The sequence below is a fragment of the Gobio gobio genome (assembly GCF_949357685.1).
Source record: "Gobio gobio genome assembly, chromosome: 12".
Lineage (NCBI taxonomy): Eukaryota > Metazoa > Chordata > Actinopteri > Cypriniformes > Gobionidae > Gobio > Gobio gobio.
In genome coordinates, this window is record NC_137105.1 from 37,385,556 (window position 1) to 37,406,105 (window position 20,550).

Here is a 20,550-nt window from a genome sequence, read left to right on the forward strand (position 1 = left end):
TCATTCATTTGAGCTAAATATACATGTTTCCCTTTAACAGAGCCCCCTTTAAGTTCTTACATATCGGCGGACAAATAAGTTAAGGTGTAAACATTAATTCTGAATTATTTATAAATTATAGTGTCATTTGAGTCTCTTTCATTTTAATTCAGTTCCCCGTTGAGTTATTATTTTATCTGACTCATAGTCGCTACACAGGCAAAGTCACGCCAAATTGCCTGAGCCCAAGGAATTGTGTGGTAGTTAGATGTAAACAAAGCATGGTGGACCGTACGGGCTACGGGGTGTATGCTCATTTACAATCATTTCTATCGCCAAAGGTGCTTACTCTTTGCTTATTTGAGGGAAACGGAGGAGAAAAACAGCGCAGACGGCAAGAAAAGCTGTTATACCTTTTATTTTACGTTATTTGTATATTTGTTTCATAAACACTGCATCCGTAGGGGGCTGCCATTGTTGCTTCGCGGGCTATGTGACGTCAAAACTCGTAACTGGGAGTACAACGATCTAGAACGAGTTCACGGGTGGGAAGTCAAGGGTTTGGCTGCCGTTCCAGTCCACTTTCACGGGTAGCAGGTTGGAAAAACACGGGTTACGGGTTGCCTGGAACGCGGCATAAGTACATGAAACATGAACATGAACCAACACCAAAACACCCTGTGACAATAGTACAGTGCTGGACCTGAGTACATATTTCGTTCTCATGTGTCAACATTTGCGGAATGACAATAAATAACTTGAACCTTAAACATTATTAAAATCAAAAGTTCTGTATTATTTAATGGACCTGCGCAAACATGATCTAACAATGAACACATCAACAGAGATTAATAAGTAAAAGTGTATTGCAAAGTGTTAAAGTTAGTTAATACATTATGGAACCTTATTGTAAAGTGTTACCAATGAATCTCACATATATATATATATATCAGAGATGGGCACTCGAGTTAGTGACTCGGACTCGAATCGCACTCGAGTCGCATTTTATGAGACTTCAGACTTGACTCGACCTGACTCGACCTGAAATGACTTCAGACTTGACTCAACTCGACAAAAAAGACTCATGAAATTTTAAACACAACTCAAGTCTTTAATCCTTATCTATTGTAAATTTAAAAAAAATATATGTTTATTTGAATGTCATAATATTTGCTTCACATGTACGTGACGTGGTAGATCGGACCCTTATTATAGAAGTTCCTTACGGATGTATTAATTTGTAAAGATTATCTTGATAGACAAAACGTGCAAGGGTCATAACTCTTTGTTGAACACAGATCTTATTTTTTGCGATTTTCCAAAAGTCTATGGGGAAAATGCATGGCTTTTCGATCGAGGGAACCCATGCGCCGCTAACTTCCGGGTTGGCCTACAAAGTGACGTCATAACTTCGGCACTCTATTGCGTGCGTCATAAGAGTCCCATGAAACATGACAAGATCCATCGTGCCATTTGTTCTCATATATGGATTTATTACCGTGTTAGATCGGCTAGATGCAAAGAATGTGTGGAAAACAATTCAAGACGCAGGAACGTCCTTTTATTAGACATCGCGTCCACACAGGTTGGTGACATTAACTCTCACAGCTCGCTGTTTTACTGTGGTGTAGCCGGGTGGCTCTTTTGGGTTGCCAGCCTGTTAAAACATGAAGAAAATCTAACCTTTAAACCTAGCACTACGTTTTACTTTTATTAATCTTTTCGCAGCTTTTCTCTCTCTTAATGTAGACACGAGAGAGAGAAGGAAAGATGTTAATCCATTTATTGCTTAAAGCGCATATTTTAACATATCGCAATCAGCATGCGGACAGTTTTCAATTGACTAGAAACTAGAAACGTTTGGTTTGATTTTCTGATTATGTCTGTCATCAGTAACAACGCTGTGTAACAAACGTGAATGGCGCCATCTTATGTCCACTTAGCGACTGTATTGAAAATGACTACTTGTCTTGTTGCCAGGACAATAGTTTTTTTTATTTTGCATTATAATGGATTATAATTTATAACGTAAGGCTGGATGTATCCCTTACATCTTAGGACTTTTATTACAAACAAAACAGATCATAGAAAGGTCATATTTTGTCTATATATATATATATATATATATATATATATATATATATATATATATATATATATATATATATATATATATATATATATATATAAATATATATATATATATATAAAAGGATTTTTAAATATATCTTTTTTTTTGTAATACATAAAATGACTTGAGACTCGACTCGGACTCGTGAATAAAGACTCCAGACTTGACTCGGACTCCAGTGATAAAGACTCCAGACTTGACTCGACTAACATCTCTGATATATATATATATATATATATATATATATATATATATATATATATATATATATATATATATATATATATATATATATATATATGATCAAATATATATAAAATATTATGAAAGCATGGTAAAACACATTTCCAAGACATGGTAAAACACATTTTTGTGTGACCTTGTTATATGATTCAATAATTGATTATGTTTTGAAAACTTTTTTTATGTATTAATTCTTCTTCTCTTCTTCAAGGACTAAACCGTCTTCCTCCAGCTGATAAAATGGATAAAATAATTGAGAAGGACATTAAAGCAAATTTAAAGTGGTAATTGTTTATTTACCTTGTAGGTTAATTCCAAATATATTTTGGTTTGACAATTAATCTATGCTTGTTTCGAACTCTCTATTCCTGCAGTTATCCCTGCCCTAAGATAGCTGCCCTTCAAGTGGACTACATCCCTTACCTAGACACCATAGCAAATGAACTGGGCGTCTGTCCCAACATTGCCTGGCTGCTCCTGAGAGACCCTGCAGTGGGTCTGAGGGTTTTCTTCGGCCCCTGTACTCCCTACCAGTTTCGGCTAAGCGGACCAGGGCATTGGAGAGGTGCCCGTAATGCTATTCTTACCCAATGGGAGCGTGTGGCCAAACCCATGAAGACACGGCCCATTCCAGAACCTTCCTCCTCCCGTTTGTTTGTTTGGCTGGGCCTGTCAGGAGGGGCTGCAGTGATTTTTGCTGTTATGGCAATGCAAAATAAGATCCCACTCTGTTTCTGAATGAAATCTGTTTCTTGTATCCCATAGACATCCTATATTCGATTTTTGGGTAACTGTTTTGCATTTGCACTTTAACCTTATTATTCTTATGTCTAATTCTTGGAATTCATTTTTATTCATAATACAAGTTATATTTTTAATCCGTTAATCTTTGAAGGAAATTAAACATTAGCATTGTGGTCTAACAAGTCTACAATTTTTTTCTTTCTTGTATCTGTGTCATAGAGCTGCACGATTAATTATTAAAGGATTGCAATCTCAAATTCAAACTCTCATGTGATCTTATTCCTAAATGACAGCGATTCTCCTGTGTATATTAAACCAAAAGAACATTGTGTCCGGAACATTGAAATCTGCATGTGGCACTGCCGCTGACCCTGAGAGAACAGATTTTTTTAAGAGCAGTTGTCTGAAACTGTGTGGTTGTGTTTTCAACCACACAGTTGGCCTATCATTATTTCTGTCTTACAAACATTCACATTATCACAGAAGTACTGGGATAAAAATGGATACTTCGCATATAAACACTGATGCTTAAGGTTGTGATCAAAATAGATTGTCGCTTCAAATAACGATTGCATCATTGCAATGAATGTTCAAAAAATGAAATTGAATCATTCATTCAAGAGATTTGTTCAAAAACGCTGATTAATCCAATAATTAGACAATTGAAGTCTTTATGAGAGAGTCATTCTTCAAATTAATTAAACATTTGTAAACAATCTGCAACAATTAACCATAGACTGTATGAAACAATCAACGTAGTGTTCGTGATGTCATCCGTAAGTTTCTGAAGAGCTTTTTTGAAGCCCAAAGTGGGCGGAGCCGGACGTCATCAACTTGGCAGCAAGTCACCGCACGTCACTCCCGGATAACTGAAAAGACGCACGACATGGGTGGAGCAGACAAACAGCTAGTCTAGTGACAGCAGTTGCAATCCACCTGTCACTCAAGTGACCACGCCCTTAATTATGCAGAACTTTAATGCTTAAAGGTGAACTATGTAGGATTTTTGCAGTAAAATATCCAGAAACCACTAGGCCAGTGTTATATATTTTGTTCAGTTGAGTACTTAGAATATCCCAAATGTTTCTAACCATTTGTAAATCATGAGAAATTGCTATTTTAACCAAGGAACCGGGACGTGTGAGCTATGCGTTTGAGGGAGTCGCCTGTCGATTGCGTCATATCTGCGTCACCCTCGGTTTCCGGTTTTATTCAGTGAAACACTTTACTCTCACTGCAGTGTGAACAAGTGTCATAGCAGCCGCCGAGCGAACGTCATAACTTCCTTTTCAACACACTCAGATATATCTAATACGATAAACAGAGTTAATTTACCTCATACTCATGATTGGAAAAGAGGAAGTGGCGCCGGCAACCGTGTCATAATAAAAGTCCCGCCGGCGATTATGCCATAATAACAGTCCTGCTCTTCAATCGCTCCTGTGGGCTTGCTCAGCTCCACAACACTCGGTCCTGCTCTGCTTCACTACAGTAATGTTAATAATCGCATACATGAACATGATTTCTGCCCGAGTCCTATCCTGACTGTTTTCCACCGGCTGTGAGGTGAAGACCACATGTCCCAAGATTCTGCGCTCAAACGTGGCGTCATCAAACTACGCCTTTGTTTTGAACAGGCGACCTCTAGTGGACGGAAAAGTTACATAGTGTAGCTTTAAAGGATTAGTTTACTTAAAAATAATGAAAATGTCCTTATAATTTACTCACCCCCATGCCATCCAAGATGTTCATGTCTTTCTTTCTTCAGTGGAAAAGAAATTAAGTTTTTTGAGGATAACATTTCAGGATTTTTCTCCATATAATGGACTTCAATGGCAACCAAAATGTTGAAGGTCCAAATCAATGCAGTTTCAAAGGGCACTGCACAATCCCAGACAAGGAATAGGGTCTTATAGGAAAACCATTGGTCATTTTCTAAAAAAAAATAAGTATACTTTTTAACCTAAATTGCTAATTTTGCACTGCTCTGCAACACCACGGATTGCGCAATCACGTTGGAAAGGTCACGCTAGACGTAGGCAGAAGTACCGCCCCCCTATTTACAAAGCACTTGTACGAAGACTAATACAAACATTCTTTAGTAAAAAAAGTAGGAGATGGAGGGTTTTTTTAAGGGCGTTTGTAGACTTTGCATGGTCGCTTGGGGCGGTACTTCTGCCTACGCCGACCTTTCCGACATGATGGCACAATCCGTGGTGTGTCGCAGAGCAGCGCAAGATGAGCAATTTAGGTTAAAAAGTATATAAATGTTTATTTTTTCTTAAAAATGACGGATGGTTTCGCTAGATAAGGCCCTATTCCTCAGCTGGGATCGCACAGAGTCTCTGAAGCCCTTCAAAGCACTTTAAAACTGCATTGATTTGGACCTTCAACCCGTTGGTTGCAATTGAAGTACATTATGTGAAGAAAAATCCTGGAATGTTTCCTCAAAAACGTAATTTCTTTTCAACTGAAGAAAGAAAGACACGAACATCTTGATGGGGGTGAGTAAATTATCAGGAAATTTTCATTTGAAAGCGAACTAATCCTTTAATATAATTTAAATGGATTAATTTTTTTTTAAATCACACCCTCACAGTTGTCATGAAGAGCAAAATTACCTTTATAGACTAAAACCACTTATTGTACCAGGCTGTTAACATATTTTGTTCTGCTGTAATTTTAACATGGAGGGTCTATGGGATTGACTCCCTTTTGGAATTGCAGTTTAAGTCACTTCTGTGTTGGATTCAAGAGAGAGAACGGAAGGTTGCAGCTTGCAATTAACATTTTGTCAGAATCTCTAGTAAACAGTGTTGGGCACGTTACTTTAAAAAAGTAATTAGTTATAGTTACTAGTTACTTCTTACAAATAGTAACTGAGTTAGTAACTGAGTTACATCATTATAAAAGTAACTAATTACCAGGGAAAGTAATTACTGCGCTACTTTTTTTTTGTTTCAAATGTTCAAATATGTCAAATAACTTGGATGCCCCCAATATTAGATATGTTAAATGAATGAATTGGACACTAAATAGAATAAATTATTATTATAAAACATTGTACATTAATGTACACTATTGTAATGTTGCTGTGGGACAATGTGAGAGACACCTATCAAATTCAATGCATTATTGTAAATATTATCAGTAGGCCTAATATTGTGTAAATATTATCAGTACTATACTTTCCTCTGGTAGTGGAGCTCACGTTATCACCTGGGTTTTTAGCCACTAATTTTGTGGCATATGATGATGTGAGGCGCTTCAGAATCACTTGCCACCGACATGGAGAGACTCTTTCTTCCTGGGCATAAGTTGCACGTTACACAAATATTCTTACCTTTCACCCCGACCACGAGGGAAAAGTAGCGCTTATACTTCCAGTTTGCGAAAGCTACCTTTGAAGTCGTTGGACCATCGCTGAATGTGCATATGCGTGTGCGTCATAGGTGTGTGTGTGTGTGTGTGTGTGTGAACCATAGACCGTGAAAAAAATAGGTGTGAACTCAACCTATCAACTTCAACCTTGTCTCCCCCCACCAATCATCATCAGTTATGTGTACCACCGCACCCACCCCCAACACGCATGGCTGGTGCACGCGCACACGCACACACGTTGCAGGTTCGACTGACAGAGAGCCTGTTTGGATGAAAAGCGCTTCAGTGAGCTAAATTATAGTAACGCGACTAACGCCGCATTTTTTTCCTCAGTAACGCTAACGGCGTTGTAACGGGAGAAACAGTAATTCGTTTGATTACTCGTTACTGAAAAAAATAATTCCGTTAGTAACGCCGTTTATCTGTAACGCCGTTATTCCCATCACTGCTAGTAAAGAACATTATTTTGTTTAGTTTTCTGTTCAGAATCGTGATCTGTATTAGGAACAAAAAGAATTGTGATTCTCAATTAATCCAGAATCGTGCAGCTCTACTGTGTCATTAACAAGACAAAATAATCATCTTTTTTGTTGTTGTTGTTGTGTAAACAGGGAATAGTGTCCTTATCTTTTGACAATTATCACATATGTAAAGTAGCAGCATTTAATTCGTTTTTTATTATATAATTTTAAATAAAACAATCGTTGGAGAAGCCTGAGTTTGGAAGAAGTACTATCATTTTGTCAAGTCAAAGTTGATTTATATAGCACTTTTTAAAAACAACAGGTGTTTAACAAAGTTCTGTACACACATGTCCGTTATTTTGTGATAGTTTTAATAAAAGAGCTTGGTAAACACGTTTCCAAACATTTTAATGTGACCTTCGTACATACATAAAATGTATTGCTTGAAATGAAATGCTAAAACCCAAATATGACTTGCATACAATATTCTAAGCACAAAATATTTCCATGCACCTAGGTCTACAAAAAAACAGTACTTTGTAGAAGTGCGATCCAACATTTAATATTTGTTAACATTATTTAACTAATTCAACCAGAGTGACGGCCATGAATCTCCACCTCTTTACATCTATGCAGGGGTGTTTGTGTGGAGTGACCAACATCTATAACTACCCAACGCACTGCTGCGCTCTAGGACTTATAAGGGAAATTTTGAACATAGCAAATATCAAACCATTTAAGGCGTTTTTAATTATATTAAACTTATACAAGATTTTTTTGTTAAAGGGTTAGTTCACCCAAAAATGAAAATTCTGTCATTAATTACTCACCCTCATGTCGTTGGACACCTGTAAGACCTCCGTTCATATTCGGAACACAAATGAAGATATTTTAGTTGAAAGCTGATGGCTGAGAAAGGCTTCAGATAGGCCTCCATTGGCATTCAGTACATTGACACTTCCAAGATCCATGAAAGGCACTTAAAACGTCGTTACAAAGTCTATCTCACCACAGTGGCTCTACAATAATTTTACGGTACGACGACAATACTTTTTGTGCGCAAAAAAAAATAAAAATAACACCTTTATCTTTTTTTTCCTTTAACTTTTTCTTGACTTCCGTGTGTGCCTCCACGACGCATGCGCGAGAATATGACGTAGCGCCGGCGTTCGGGAATCCATGAAATACACACTTAAGCCCCATTTTGAGCACTACGTCGAGACCTAAAGCACGATCAATGTAGAATCCAACAGCTTAGACACGCGCGTCTTCCTCTGCTCGTAAACAAATCGCTTCTGGGTCATGTGTCCGAACGCCGGATCTGCGTCATATTCTCGCGCATGCGTCGTGGAGGCATACACGAGAACAAGTTGGATAAAGGTGTTATTTTGATTTTTTTTTGCGCACAAAAACTATTGTCGTCGCATCGTAAAATTATTGTAGAGCCACTGTGGTGAGATAGACTTTGTAACGACGTTTTAAGTGCCTTTCATGGATATTGGAAGTGTCAATGTACTGAATGCCAATGGAGGCCTGTCTGAAGCCTTTCTCAGCCATCAGCTTTCAACAAAAATATCTTCATTTGTGTTCCGAATATGAACGGAGGTCTTACGGGTGTCCAACGACATGAGGGTGAGTAATTAATGACAGAATTTTAATTTTTGGGTGAACTAACCCTTTAAGTATAAGGGGAATTCTAGCTTTCAGAATTCTAGTTTTCTGTAGTAAACACAAATTTGTTTGATAAAGCTTTGATACTTTTCTCAATAGAAATGAAAGCTCTAGCATAAGTTCTGCTGGGGAGACTCAATTACTACGTCACTTATTGCCTTCATTCTAACCCAATTATATTCTCATGCTCACCGTATAAAAGCCCGGTACTTACACATGTTTGAGTTCGCAGATACTGAAGTGACGATTACGCAGATCTGAAGCGACGATTACGCAGATCTGAAGCGACGATTACCCCCATCCTCCCCACCACCACCAGGATGGTCCTGTCCATACCTCCCGGGGGGTCGGCTGCGCCCCTGCCCTTGTCTTCAGGCAGGAATTGCAGATCCGATACCCTCGGATTATGCCTACGGACGGGGCCTACGCCAAATTGACTTTGTATATTATTAGCTTGCTGAGCTATTATTAAATGCACTATTGTCGATATAATTCTCCCGAGTCTTTCCTGCAGAACTAGTGTGTTCGGTAGTCTTGAACAAGTTCTCGGAAACTTCAAGGTGGGACAGCTGCAGATAACACCAACTAAGGAGTTTGTTATTGTGTTTTTGTGTTATTCATTAGAAGTCCCCACCCACTTAAAATGAGAGTATAAAAGAACGACAGTGAGGCTTCCACTTTGTCTTTCCTGACTGCAGACGCAATCTGTATATCCGAATTGACCTTCTTGGCAAGAATAAAAGCTTTTAAAGACACTTGCTTGTGAAAAGCTTGTGTTTTTAAATTCCAGCTTCACCGTGATAATTATTAAAGTTTCTTTTTTCCACGACAATTTGGCGACGAGGATGGGGATCCCGTGAGTGATTCGTCTGGACCTGCAACGTTGGTGATTGGCCATCCTAACTAAAAAGGTTAGCCTCTACCCCAGAAATTAAGGGATGAGAGGACTGACAGCTGGGGGCCCAGACTGTCACCACCGGGATCTCAAAAGAACAAAGAAAAAGGAGAACGGTGAGCCTGATTTTGAAATTTATAATAGTGAATAGAGACTGACATATACCTGAAATATACCTTTTTACGAGGGTTCGTAAAACATTTCTTAGAAGTTCGTAAGAATCGTTCGTACACAGGCTACACAAGTTCGTGCTGGCAGGACACAGAGGTAACGACCACTGTGTAAGGTATAAAGACGCGTCTAAAGAACTTAGTGTGGCAACCCGAGGGGAAAGTCTAAGATGATATGGGAGGAGAAACGAGAAGGAGGACCAATCTCACACACTCTTTATCTAATATTAATGATTGGCACCTACATAGGTCGGCTACGCCACCCCGGAAAAACGGGGAAATCACGCCCTATGGGCGCACAGGTTCGTCATCTTTTTATAAAGAATGGGTGAAGAGACGTAGGTCGTAGAAAAAAAGGAGTAACAACTTTATTGTATCAATGTTGAATAAATAAACTTGAGCAAAATTAGCTATGCAGTAACGTGCACCAATCTGTCTCCGGCACACCACACAAAGACAAACAAATGACCAGCAGCGGAGGTATCTGGAGGGTGGCCAGCTGTCCGATTAGACGGTTCCCCATGATACAATACACACGCCCATGCCACACGTGAAGATTTGATACAAGAAAACACAGCACTCGGTGTAAACACCACACTATGGCAGCTGAACCTCACTCTCCAGAACCCCCCGCTCCTGTAACAAAACAGAAGAAAACAACAGAAGAAAACAATCAACAAGAACCCAAAAAAAATAACAATAAAAAAAAAAATTGTCACAAATTAAATTAAAGACAAATTCAACACACTTACATTCACTCAGGCATCTGGTTACAACGCCAGAGTAAAATGATAAACAAACAAAACACAATAAATAAACATCTCAATTTGAATACACACAGCTAATGTATAGCCACTAGAGTCAAACCGGTGGCGGTCGGTGAAACCGGATCGGCCAACAAAGCCACTCAAACTTCCAAAGGAGGCGCGAGGCAATACTCACAACAATAGTTACTATAATAATAGAAACTTGACAGTAGACAATGAAGCTGTGGTAACAGCATAACTTGTGGTAGCAACAAAACAGCAGCGCTGTCCCAAACGCGCTTCATGCAGGAGACAATCGCCCCATCCTCATTTAAGCGGAGCGTCCGTGAAGGAACTGATTCTCCTGCTAAAACAACAGTTGATTAGCTCACTTGATTAAAATATTAGTTTAAAAAGGGATAACTTGTACGTACCGAGTGATCGCACCGGAAACGCATAGCTGTACACTTACTCACAGCACGAGTCGCCGCTGCTCAGACGCATTTACAGTACAAAGTACTAGAATGGGTTAAACGAGAGTTACCACAATCACCATACTAACACTGATAAACAATCGGATTTATCTTACCTGCAAATAACAACAGCCTGCACACAGAGCCGGATTAACGCAAAGGCAAACTAGGCACGTGCCTAGGGCCCGATTGGCGGGATGGGGCCCAGACAGAGGGACAAAAAAAAATAAAAAAATAAAATTAAAATGTACAAATGTCCTATCTACAATTTATTTCAATATTTATTAATTAACTAAAAATAGTGACGATGTTTATCTTAACCATAGACTGTTACATTACGTCACATTAACGCCAGCCCATGACTGTATTTATTATAATCAGGTCAGAGCGGGACAACAAAGCTAGCAGGCAGGTGTTTTGAGTAGGCTAACATTCAAGATGCTTTCGGGTGCGGCTTTATAGAAGTGTCTGTCGGGCAGCCGTCCGACAGCTGTGAACCTGCTCGAGTCAGCAGAGCCAAAGGCCGAGCCATGCCCGGAGACACGGCCCGAAGACGCGGTGGAAGATGCGGCGGAAAATAAGTAAAACAACATTTCCGTGTCAAGTTTTATGCTGCGTTCACACCAAACGCGAATAGAGCGTCTGGCGCGAGTGATTTCAATGTTAAGTCAATGGAAAGGCACGTTTACGCGCGTCTGGAGGTCCCGCGGCGCAGAAGGCGCGTTTCGCGCGGAACGCAGCATTAATGCTGCCTTCACGTGCTATCGGAAATTTGATGATTCCGACTTCTGAAGTCGTGATTACGAGCGCATTGCATTCAAGATTCAAAATGTGAGGGCGTTCATGTGCAATGTTTACCTAGGAAACTCGTATTTACGATAATTCCGAGAGCACGTGAAGGCAGCATACGTTACAAGAAAATCTAATTCAAAATGATAATAAAAGATAAAAACAAATGTAAAAAAAGAAATAAATCAATAAAAGAATAATGGCATGGCCCTACTTTACATATGATATAATAATCATGTATGGCTCCCATAATTGTACAAAGTCTTTTATTTTACTCTTGGAGATATAATGATGCCTTCACGTGCTATCGGAAATTTCCTAATTCCCACTTTAGAAGTCGTGATTACGAGCTTGTTGCATTCAAGTGCTTTGTTGTCGGAGTGAACAGGAATCATGGTGGACACCAGGTTATTCTTGCCTATTCATTGGGAAAATCTTATTAAAACCACCATCATTTGTAGTCTCCCATGCACCGACAACCATATAAACATTCCAGATAGTCCGCTTTCTGCTGATTCTGTAATTTCAGTCAAATGAAGGCTATTTTCGCTGTGTACCAAACATACAATACACTTCATATGATTACTCTTACATGTAAATATGTACTACGTTAATGTCAAGACAAGACGACCAAGCTGTTTTGGAAAAAAAACAACAATAAAACCACACCTGCCACAGCAGTCCAGCTCCCGCCACCATGTTTAACGCTTACGACACGCCCATCTCGGGAATTGGGGTATCAAAATTATTTCCGAACTTCCCAGTGGTAAACACGACATCAGAGGGCGTTCATGTGCAATTTTTACCTAGGAAACTCGTATTTACGATAATTCCGATAGCACGTGAAGGCAGCATAAGTCAGCCTTTCCAGTCCAATGCACTCTGAAAGTTCTTTTATCCATTGTTTTATAGAAGGTGCTTCCACGCTCTTCCAGTTCAGCAATGGCTCTTCTGGCATGTAACAATCCAAAGTCCAATAGTCTAGTGTGTTTCTTTGTTTGTGAGAAACCTGTAGGATATATTCCCAGTACACAAAGTTTGGCACAATGTGGTATTTTAAGATTAAACCGTTCTGACAAACAGTTTATGACATCCTTCCAGAACTTCTGTATATCAGAACATTCCCATAGACAGTGAATTAGAGTTCCTTTATAATTTTGGCATTTTGTACATATATCAGGAATATTGCTAGACATATGATTGAGTTTTTCAGGTGTTATATAAACCCTTGTCAACCATTTATACTGTAATAATTTAAGCCGCGTGTTTATGATTTGTTTTTGCGCTTTTAAACATGCTTCAGTCCATTCAAATTCCACTATTTATTCTTGAATGGCTTTCCTCCATGCGTTTAATTTGTCTACAGCAGACTCTTTATAGTTAGACATTATTAAATTATAATATTTTGACAACTGGCCCTTTTCACCTCTTTTTTCAATTATTTCCTTAATTAATAACAGTTTGGGAATGTACATAATATCTGTAGACCTGGAAGACATAAAACTTTTAAGCTGTGAATATTTTTTTTTTTAAATGTTTTGAGGGAATCTGGTGTTTATCACAATTCTTGAAATGTAAGAAGTATACCATCCATATACAAGTCTTTAATAGTCTGAATACCTTTAGTTTTCCATAGTTTAAATCCTCCATCCTTATATTTATTATTATTTATTGTTAGACAGTTTCTAAATGGTCTTGATGAATGTGAAGGGGTCATGTTTGCCTTCTTGTTTTTAATTACAACATTTATAAATAATGTAAGCTATTGCATTTTGCAGAAAATCTTAATTAAATGTGTTGATTAAATGTAAACAGAGCAAATAAGATAAACTTATTTGCTCTGTTTACATAGTTTACTGATACCTATTGGTTATTTACTGGTACTACTGCCTTAACAATGACACTCCCAGTGGATGAGGATAATTTAATAGCATTTAATAGAGCCATGTAATGACGTATAAATAATGAATATCAAAAAATAGTCTGATGGACTGTTTAATATACAACAATTTGTAACCAAAGACTAGGCTATGTAAAATGTGAATTCACTTTTATTAGTAACTTTGGTAAGTTTCAGATTTCAATTCATAAATAACATCGTTGGAGGGGGGCCCAAAAAATGCAGCCTGCCTAGTGTAGTCCATTTATTTAATCCGGCTCTGCCTGCACATCACCGCAGAGCTACAGTGCAGACCAAACAATTCCACACTGAATGGTGGTGCGCCCTCGCCATGGGGCGGAGCTTACAATGACGCACCCTCAGGTAGCAGATGCACGGTCTTAAATAGACAGGCCTCGAATGTTGATAGGCTGTCACACTAAATACAGGGGAGGAAACTTGCTTACCCTGCTACATTAGGTACAAAGTATGGGATCTGGAAATGGCAAACACAATTTTCCTACTGCAGAGGACTTGGATAGTCCCATTTACAGAGAAATTAAAAGGAAATATGGAAATGGCTGGAATAATAGATTTAAAAAAATATATATATATGGTTTTCCAGCAAAGTGTACAACAATTGTGACTGTTAAATAAGGTTAAAGAAAGTATGGAAAAACATGAAGAAAAATTGAAAAGCAAAAGAAGGTTGAAGGACAGACAAGAAGATACATTTCAGATATATCAGAATGCAATGACTAATCTCTCTGACTCAAAAGGGTTTCAATTGTTCTGCCAAGATTTCAGTCCCACGGTATATGAACTAAAACGATTGTGGATGCTCCAGTTGGGGCCAGCAGAGTGGCACAAGATCAAAGCCCACTTTCCAACAACAGATTCGAGGAGAAGCAATGTCAACTGGACGCATGCTGAAAATGCAGTGTACAGACAACACATCGAAGTCCTGTGTACACGCATCAGGGAGGCATTACCTGCAAAGATACTGCGTAAGTTAAAGGTAGGCACCTGCAAGCAAGATGAAGATGAAATGGTGCAAGAGTATTATGTGTGATTAAACAAACTGTTCAATCGACACAGTGGAATGTCAGAACCCCCAGAAAGAGAAAACACAGTGAATCTGTGGAATGCGCACAAGTGTGTAACCCAGATCATTAACCTAGGTCATTAGCATTTATTGGCAATTTTATTTAACTATTATTGTTATAATATGTATAAAAGAAAGAAGAAATATGCAGAAATATTGCTCCTATAAATTAAAATTAGAAATACTCCTGAAACCATTTCTCATTTGTGAGGTGAAAGGTTAGTCCCGCCCCCTGCAAAAAGTTTGCGCTCAAGCAAGCAGAACGAGAGTGAACTTAACATCGAGGTTCATGCTACAATCTTCCCTGGAATCGAGTGTTGTGAGAAGCGTGGATCGGATCTAAACGGTGGTGGGGCATAAACTGATCTGTGACTGGACTAAGGATGGCAGGTAGTAGTGATGGTGAGGGTGGGCATGAGGATATGGATTTAAATGACTGGACAGAAGTACGGAGAAATAAACGAGTTAGGAATAATAGTAGTATAGGAGGGAGTAGTTCAGATGGGGGAGAGGAAGGTAGGGTGGTGAGGAGAAGGCAAGTTGAAGAGAAGGGGTTTAAAATAATTCTGAGGTTTAAGGAAGGACATGATATAAGGAAAGTTAGTCCGGTGGCATTGACACGGGGTTTAAAGGAGAAAATTGGTGAAATTTCAATGGCGAAAGTGTTGGGAGATGGTGGGCTGTTAATAAAATGTAAAGATGAGAAACAGAGAGAAAAGGCGATGAAGATGGCTAAAGTGTGCGGTAAATCGGTGGAGGAAGCCAAGAAGACAGGTGATGGACCCTTTACGAAAGGTGTTATTTATGGTATTCCAGTTGAAGAAAAGTTGGAGGATTTGAAGCTAAGCATAAAAGGTGGGAAAGTTATTAACATTAAAAGACTTCAAGCGAGAAAGGGAGGAGAAAGGGTTGATAGCTTGTCAGTGCTGCTGGTGTTCCAAGAAAGAGTGTTGCCAGAAAAAGTGAGAGTGGGCTTTTTAAGTTACAATGTAAGAGCATATGTTCCTCCTCCTTTGAGATGTTATAAATGCCAAAAATATGGACATATTGCGGCTGGATGTAAAGGAAAACAGAAGTGTGGAAGGTGTGGAGGGGAACATGAGTATGGGAAATGTGAGGATGGGGCAGAGATTAAATGTGCTAATTGTGGAGGTGCACATAGTGTGGCCTATGGTGGATGTGAAGTGAGGAAGAAGGCAGTAGAAGTACAACAGCTGAGAGCTAACAAGGACATATCATATGTAGAAGCAGTTAAGTTGGTTCAGAGGGAGAGTAGAGTGGAGAAGAAAGTAAAAGAAATAGAAAAAGAACATTCAAGTGAGCAGCTTGTAACAAAAAGTCAGAGGGAAGATGGTGATATGTTACGAGTTAAAAAGGAAGATTTTGTGTATTTCATGGCTGAAGTAATTAACTGTACGTTCCAAGCAAAGGGGAGATCTGAGAAGATTGAAATAATAGTAAAAAGTGCAGCAAGATATTTAAATATTCAAGATTTGACTGGGATAGGGGTTCAAGAAGAGCTTAAAAAACAGGAACAGTTAAGCAAGGAATCATGGTCACAAGATTAATTTTATTGTTAATTTTAATGTTAGTTCTTCAGTGGAATGCAAGGAGTCTACTGTCGAATGGGCAAGAATTTAAAGGATTTCTTGAGGCGTTAGAATACAAACCTGACATAATATGTGTTGAAGAGACATGGCTTAAACCTAATTTAGATTTTGTGATACAGGGATATGTGTCTATAAGAAGGGATAGAGAAGGAGGTAATGGGGGTGGATGTGCTACTTTTATCAAGCAAGGGGTTTCATATAGAGTCATAGAAAAAGGGAAAGAGTTGGAGTATGTAGTTGTTGAAGTGTGGGTAGGGGATGGTAGGTTGGTTATTGTGAACTTCTATAATCCATGTCAGAGGTTGGAATTGGAAAAATTGGAGCATATAAAGGGACTAGATAGTAAAAGAATAATTTGGTGCGGTGATTTTAATGCTCACAGTACTCTTTGGGGAGGGGAAAGGACGGATAGGAATGGTTTGATAGTGGAGGATTTGATGGATACATTAGGACTGGTGTGTTTAAATGATGGGAGTTTTACAAGGGTTAATTGTAGTACAGGGAGTGAGTCATGTTTAGACTTGACATTAGTGTCACAGTCCTTGGCAGGTATTTGTGTGTGGGAGGTTATAAAACAATCAACTGTAGGAAGTGATCATTACCCCATTTTATGTAGAGTAGGTAATAAAAGTAAGGTGGTATTAGAAGAGGCATCAGAAAGGTGGATATTTGGTAAAGCAGAGTGGGATAATTTTAAAGAAATAAGTGAAACAAGTTTTAAAAATATAAATAAAAAGCAGGATATAGAAATATTTAATGAAAATGTGAGGGAGGCAATAATTGGGGCTGCTAATCAGACAATTTTAAGAAAAGATGTTATGAAAAGGCGGAAGTTAGTTCCGTGGTGGAACGATGAGTGTAGTAAAGTAATAAGGAAACGCAATAAGGCTTTTAAGGTATTAAAAAATACCCATAATTTCCAACATTTTATAGAATACAAAAGAATGCAAGCAGTGGTTAGAAAGACTATTAAAGAAAATAAAAGGAAGTATTGGAGAACATTTTGTGATTCAATAGGGAGAAGCACACCAATTGAGAAAGTCTGGACAATGATAAAGAAAATGAGTGGAGTAAGACGGGAGTGGGGGTACCCAGTATTGGAAAATGGGGGGGTGGTGGCTAGTAAAGATATAGAGAAAGCAGATATGTTAGTTAAAGCATTGGTTGAGGTGCATAGTTCTAGTAATATGTCAGAAGAGGGGATAATAGGAAGGGAAAAAACTAGTAAAGATAATAAAGAATTGCTGGAAAGAGAAGAAGAGAGGGATAATGCTATTAATTCTCATTTTACTTTAGAGGAATTGAAACGGTCTATCTTTAAATCAGGATTAACTGCTCCAGGAAAAGATCAGATCTGCTATATCATGTTGAAACATTTGTCAGATGTAGGGTTAGAGGTCATTTTACATTTATATAATACGATTTGGAAGGAAGGGGTATTACCAGGATGTTGGAAACAAGCAGTTATAATACCCATCAGGAAACCAGGGAAAGATCCAACGAATCCATCTAACTATAGACCAATAGCATTGACTTCTCATATGTGTAAAATAATGGAACGTATGATCACAGACAGATTAACATATTATTTGGAAGCAAGGAATATAAGATCAATATTTCAAAGTGGATTTAGAAAAAGTAGGGGAACAATGGATCCGATAGTATGTCTAGAATCAGAGGTGAGGAAGGCACAAGTGAATAAAGAGGTGGTAGCAGTGTTTTTTGATGTGGAAAAAGCGTATGATTTATTATGGAAAGAGGGATTATTGATTAAAATGAAAAGATTAGGAATATCAGGAAACATTTTTAGATGGGTGAAGGAATTTTTATATGAACGCTCAATAGAGGTGAGAGTGGGAAAAACCTTGTCAGCAAGCTTTTTGGTGGATAATGGAACGCCACAAGGAAGTGTTATAAGTCCATTATTGTTTTCAATAATGATAGATGATGTGTATAATAATATTGGGCAAGGTATAGGGAGATCTCTGTTTGCAGATGATGGGGCACTGTGGAAAAGAGGTAGGAATGTTGAATATGTTGTGAAACAGATGCAGGAAACAATTAAAAGAGTGGAGCAATGGTCCTGGGAATGGGGATTTAAATTTTCGGTGGAAAAAACAAAAACACTTTTCTTTACAAGGAAGAAAATTGGAGTAGAGGTCCAAATGTATTTATATGGCAAGAAGCTGGAAAGGATAGAATCATTCAAATGTTTAGGTGTGTGGTTTGATGCTAGGCTCACATGGAATGTACATATTAACAGTATTGTAAATAAGTGTAAAAAGGTATTGAATGTGATGAGATGTTTAGTGGGAACAGAGTGGGGAGCCAATAGATCTGCTTTGAAAACTATATATATAGGTTTAATAAGATCTGTTCTGGATTATGGATGTGTGGTGTATGGGTCAGCAACTAAAACCTTGTTGAAAAAATTGGATGTAATTCAAGCTCAAGCATTAAGGATATGTAGTGGGGCTTTTAAAACAACATCTGTGGCTGCATTACAGGTTGAAATGGGGGAAATGCCATTGGAGTTAAGGAGACAGCAAATCATGACAACATACTGGGTTAATGTACAAGGACATAATAACCATCCTGCAATAAGTGCAATTGAGCCGTGCTGGGAACATGAAAAAAGGCAAACAAAGAGCTTTGGTTGGGTTGTTAGAAAGAAGGCAGGTGAAATGGGTATACTAGATAGGAGTTACTCTCCAACTGTAGTTCTGCCAGCTATACCACCTTGGTTATTGCCACAGCCAGAGATAGATCTAAGCCTCCTTGAATTGATGAGAGATGTAAATGAGGGAAATTACAAAAACATTTTTAATGCATACATCAGAAGAAATTACTATGGGTATTTACAAATCTATACAGATGGTTCTAAAGACCCTACGACAGGTAGAACAGCAGCAGCAGTAATAATCCCTGATTTTAATGTGGAATGTGGAAAGAGACTCACAAATGATATATCTGTCTTTGCATGTGAAATGATTGCCATTGTTATTGCATTGCAATGGGTAGAGGAGGTCAGGCCAGAGAGAGTGGTCATTGCATCAGATTCATGTGCAGTATTAATGAGTTTAACATTTTGCAACTCCAGAAGTAGAGAGGATTTATTGTATGAAATACTACAATCATTATTTAGAATTCGACAAATGCACTTGTATGTTAGTTTTGTGTGGGTCCCTGCACATGTGGGGGTTGATGGGAATGAAAAGGCAGATCAAGTAGCAAAATGTGCATTAAAGAATGGGGATAAAAACATAAATGTAAATATTAGTAAGTCAGAAGCTAAAGTGCTGATTAAAGGACAAATAAAAAACATGTGGCAAAATCAATGGAACAAAGAAAGTAAAGGAAGATATCTGTTCAAAAATAATCCTTTAGTTGGGAGTACAGGGTATGGAGGAAGAAATAGAAAAGAGGAGAGGGTTATTACAAGAATAAGGAATGGGCATACTGGGCTAAACAGTTCTCTCTACGTGATTGGAAAACATATTGATGGGAAGTGTGAATATTGTGGTGAGCAAGAAACAGTAGATCATGTTTTATTACATTGTCTGAAGTATGAATCAGAGAGAGAAGTTTTAAAGCATGCATTAAGAGAAAATGGAGAGGAAAATATCAGTAATATTCTTAAAACATCTGCAGGTGATAATGGTTGGAAACTTCTTCTAGAGTATTTAGGATCAACAAGATTAATGAATAGAATTTGAGTTATAATTTTATTTATATTTATATAGGTTTGTTTATTTGTTATTATTTTATTTATCAGTTTTTGTTTGTTTGTTTTTAATCTAATTTAAAATTATTCTCTTTGTCCTTATAATTTGGGTGTTTATATAGATCTTTAGTCCATACTCCAGATCAGTGGGTGGCGGTAATGCACCTGAAAGTTGTTTGCCAACCGCCAATAAAAATTAAGGAAGAAGAAGAAGAAGAAGAAGAAGAAGAAGAAGAAGAAGAAGAAGAAGAAAAGAGTGAACTTGAGCGAGAGAAGACGCAGTTGCGCAATGTATGATGAGAATCCTCTGTTTAGTAATCCAGCAATCGATTATTGGCAACTCTTCCCTCCTTTTCTTATAGAATGATAGAGTGATTTTACTTGACTAGTACTTGTTCACACTTTCCCATGTGCTGATGATATAATTAGTGAAATGATGTTAGCTGGTCATGTTGTGCCAGGGCCAAAGAACAGTGAAATTTGAGTTTTTGTGATAAAGTTTTTTTTTTTATTCCAATTAAGCTTTTTGCTATTATTTAAAAGGCA

General features: G+C 38.1%; 1 protein-coding gene and 1 long non-coding RNA gene across 2 annotated transcripts in view; one reads left to right on the top strand and one right to left on the bottom strand.

Moving 5' to 3' along the window:
• Positions 1–3,351, top strand: part of LOC307135047 (flavin-containing monooxygenase 5-like) — a 36,069-nt gene extending 32,718 nt beyond the window's left edge. Inside the window, exons 8-9 of the mRNA XM_079831203.1 lie at positions 2,565–2,637; positions 2,728–3,351. Of these exons, the coding sequence (XP_079687329.1) occupies positions 2,565–2,637; positions 2,728–3,091 (437 nt within the window). The 3' untranslated portion in view covers positions 3,092–3,351. The remainder of the gene's footprint in view (positions 1–2,564; positions 2,638–2,727) is intronic.
• LOC307135048 overlaps positions 1–20,550 on the bottom strand; it is a 910,342-nt gene that overhangs the window by 808,140 nt on the left and 81,652 nt on the right. The gene's annotated exons all lie outside the window — the stretch shown is intronic.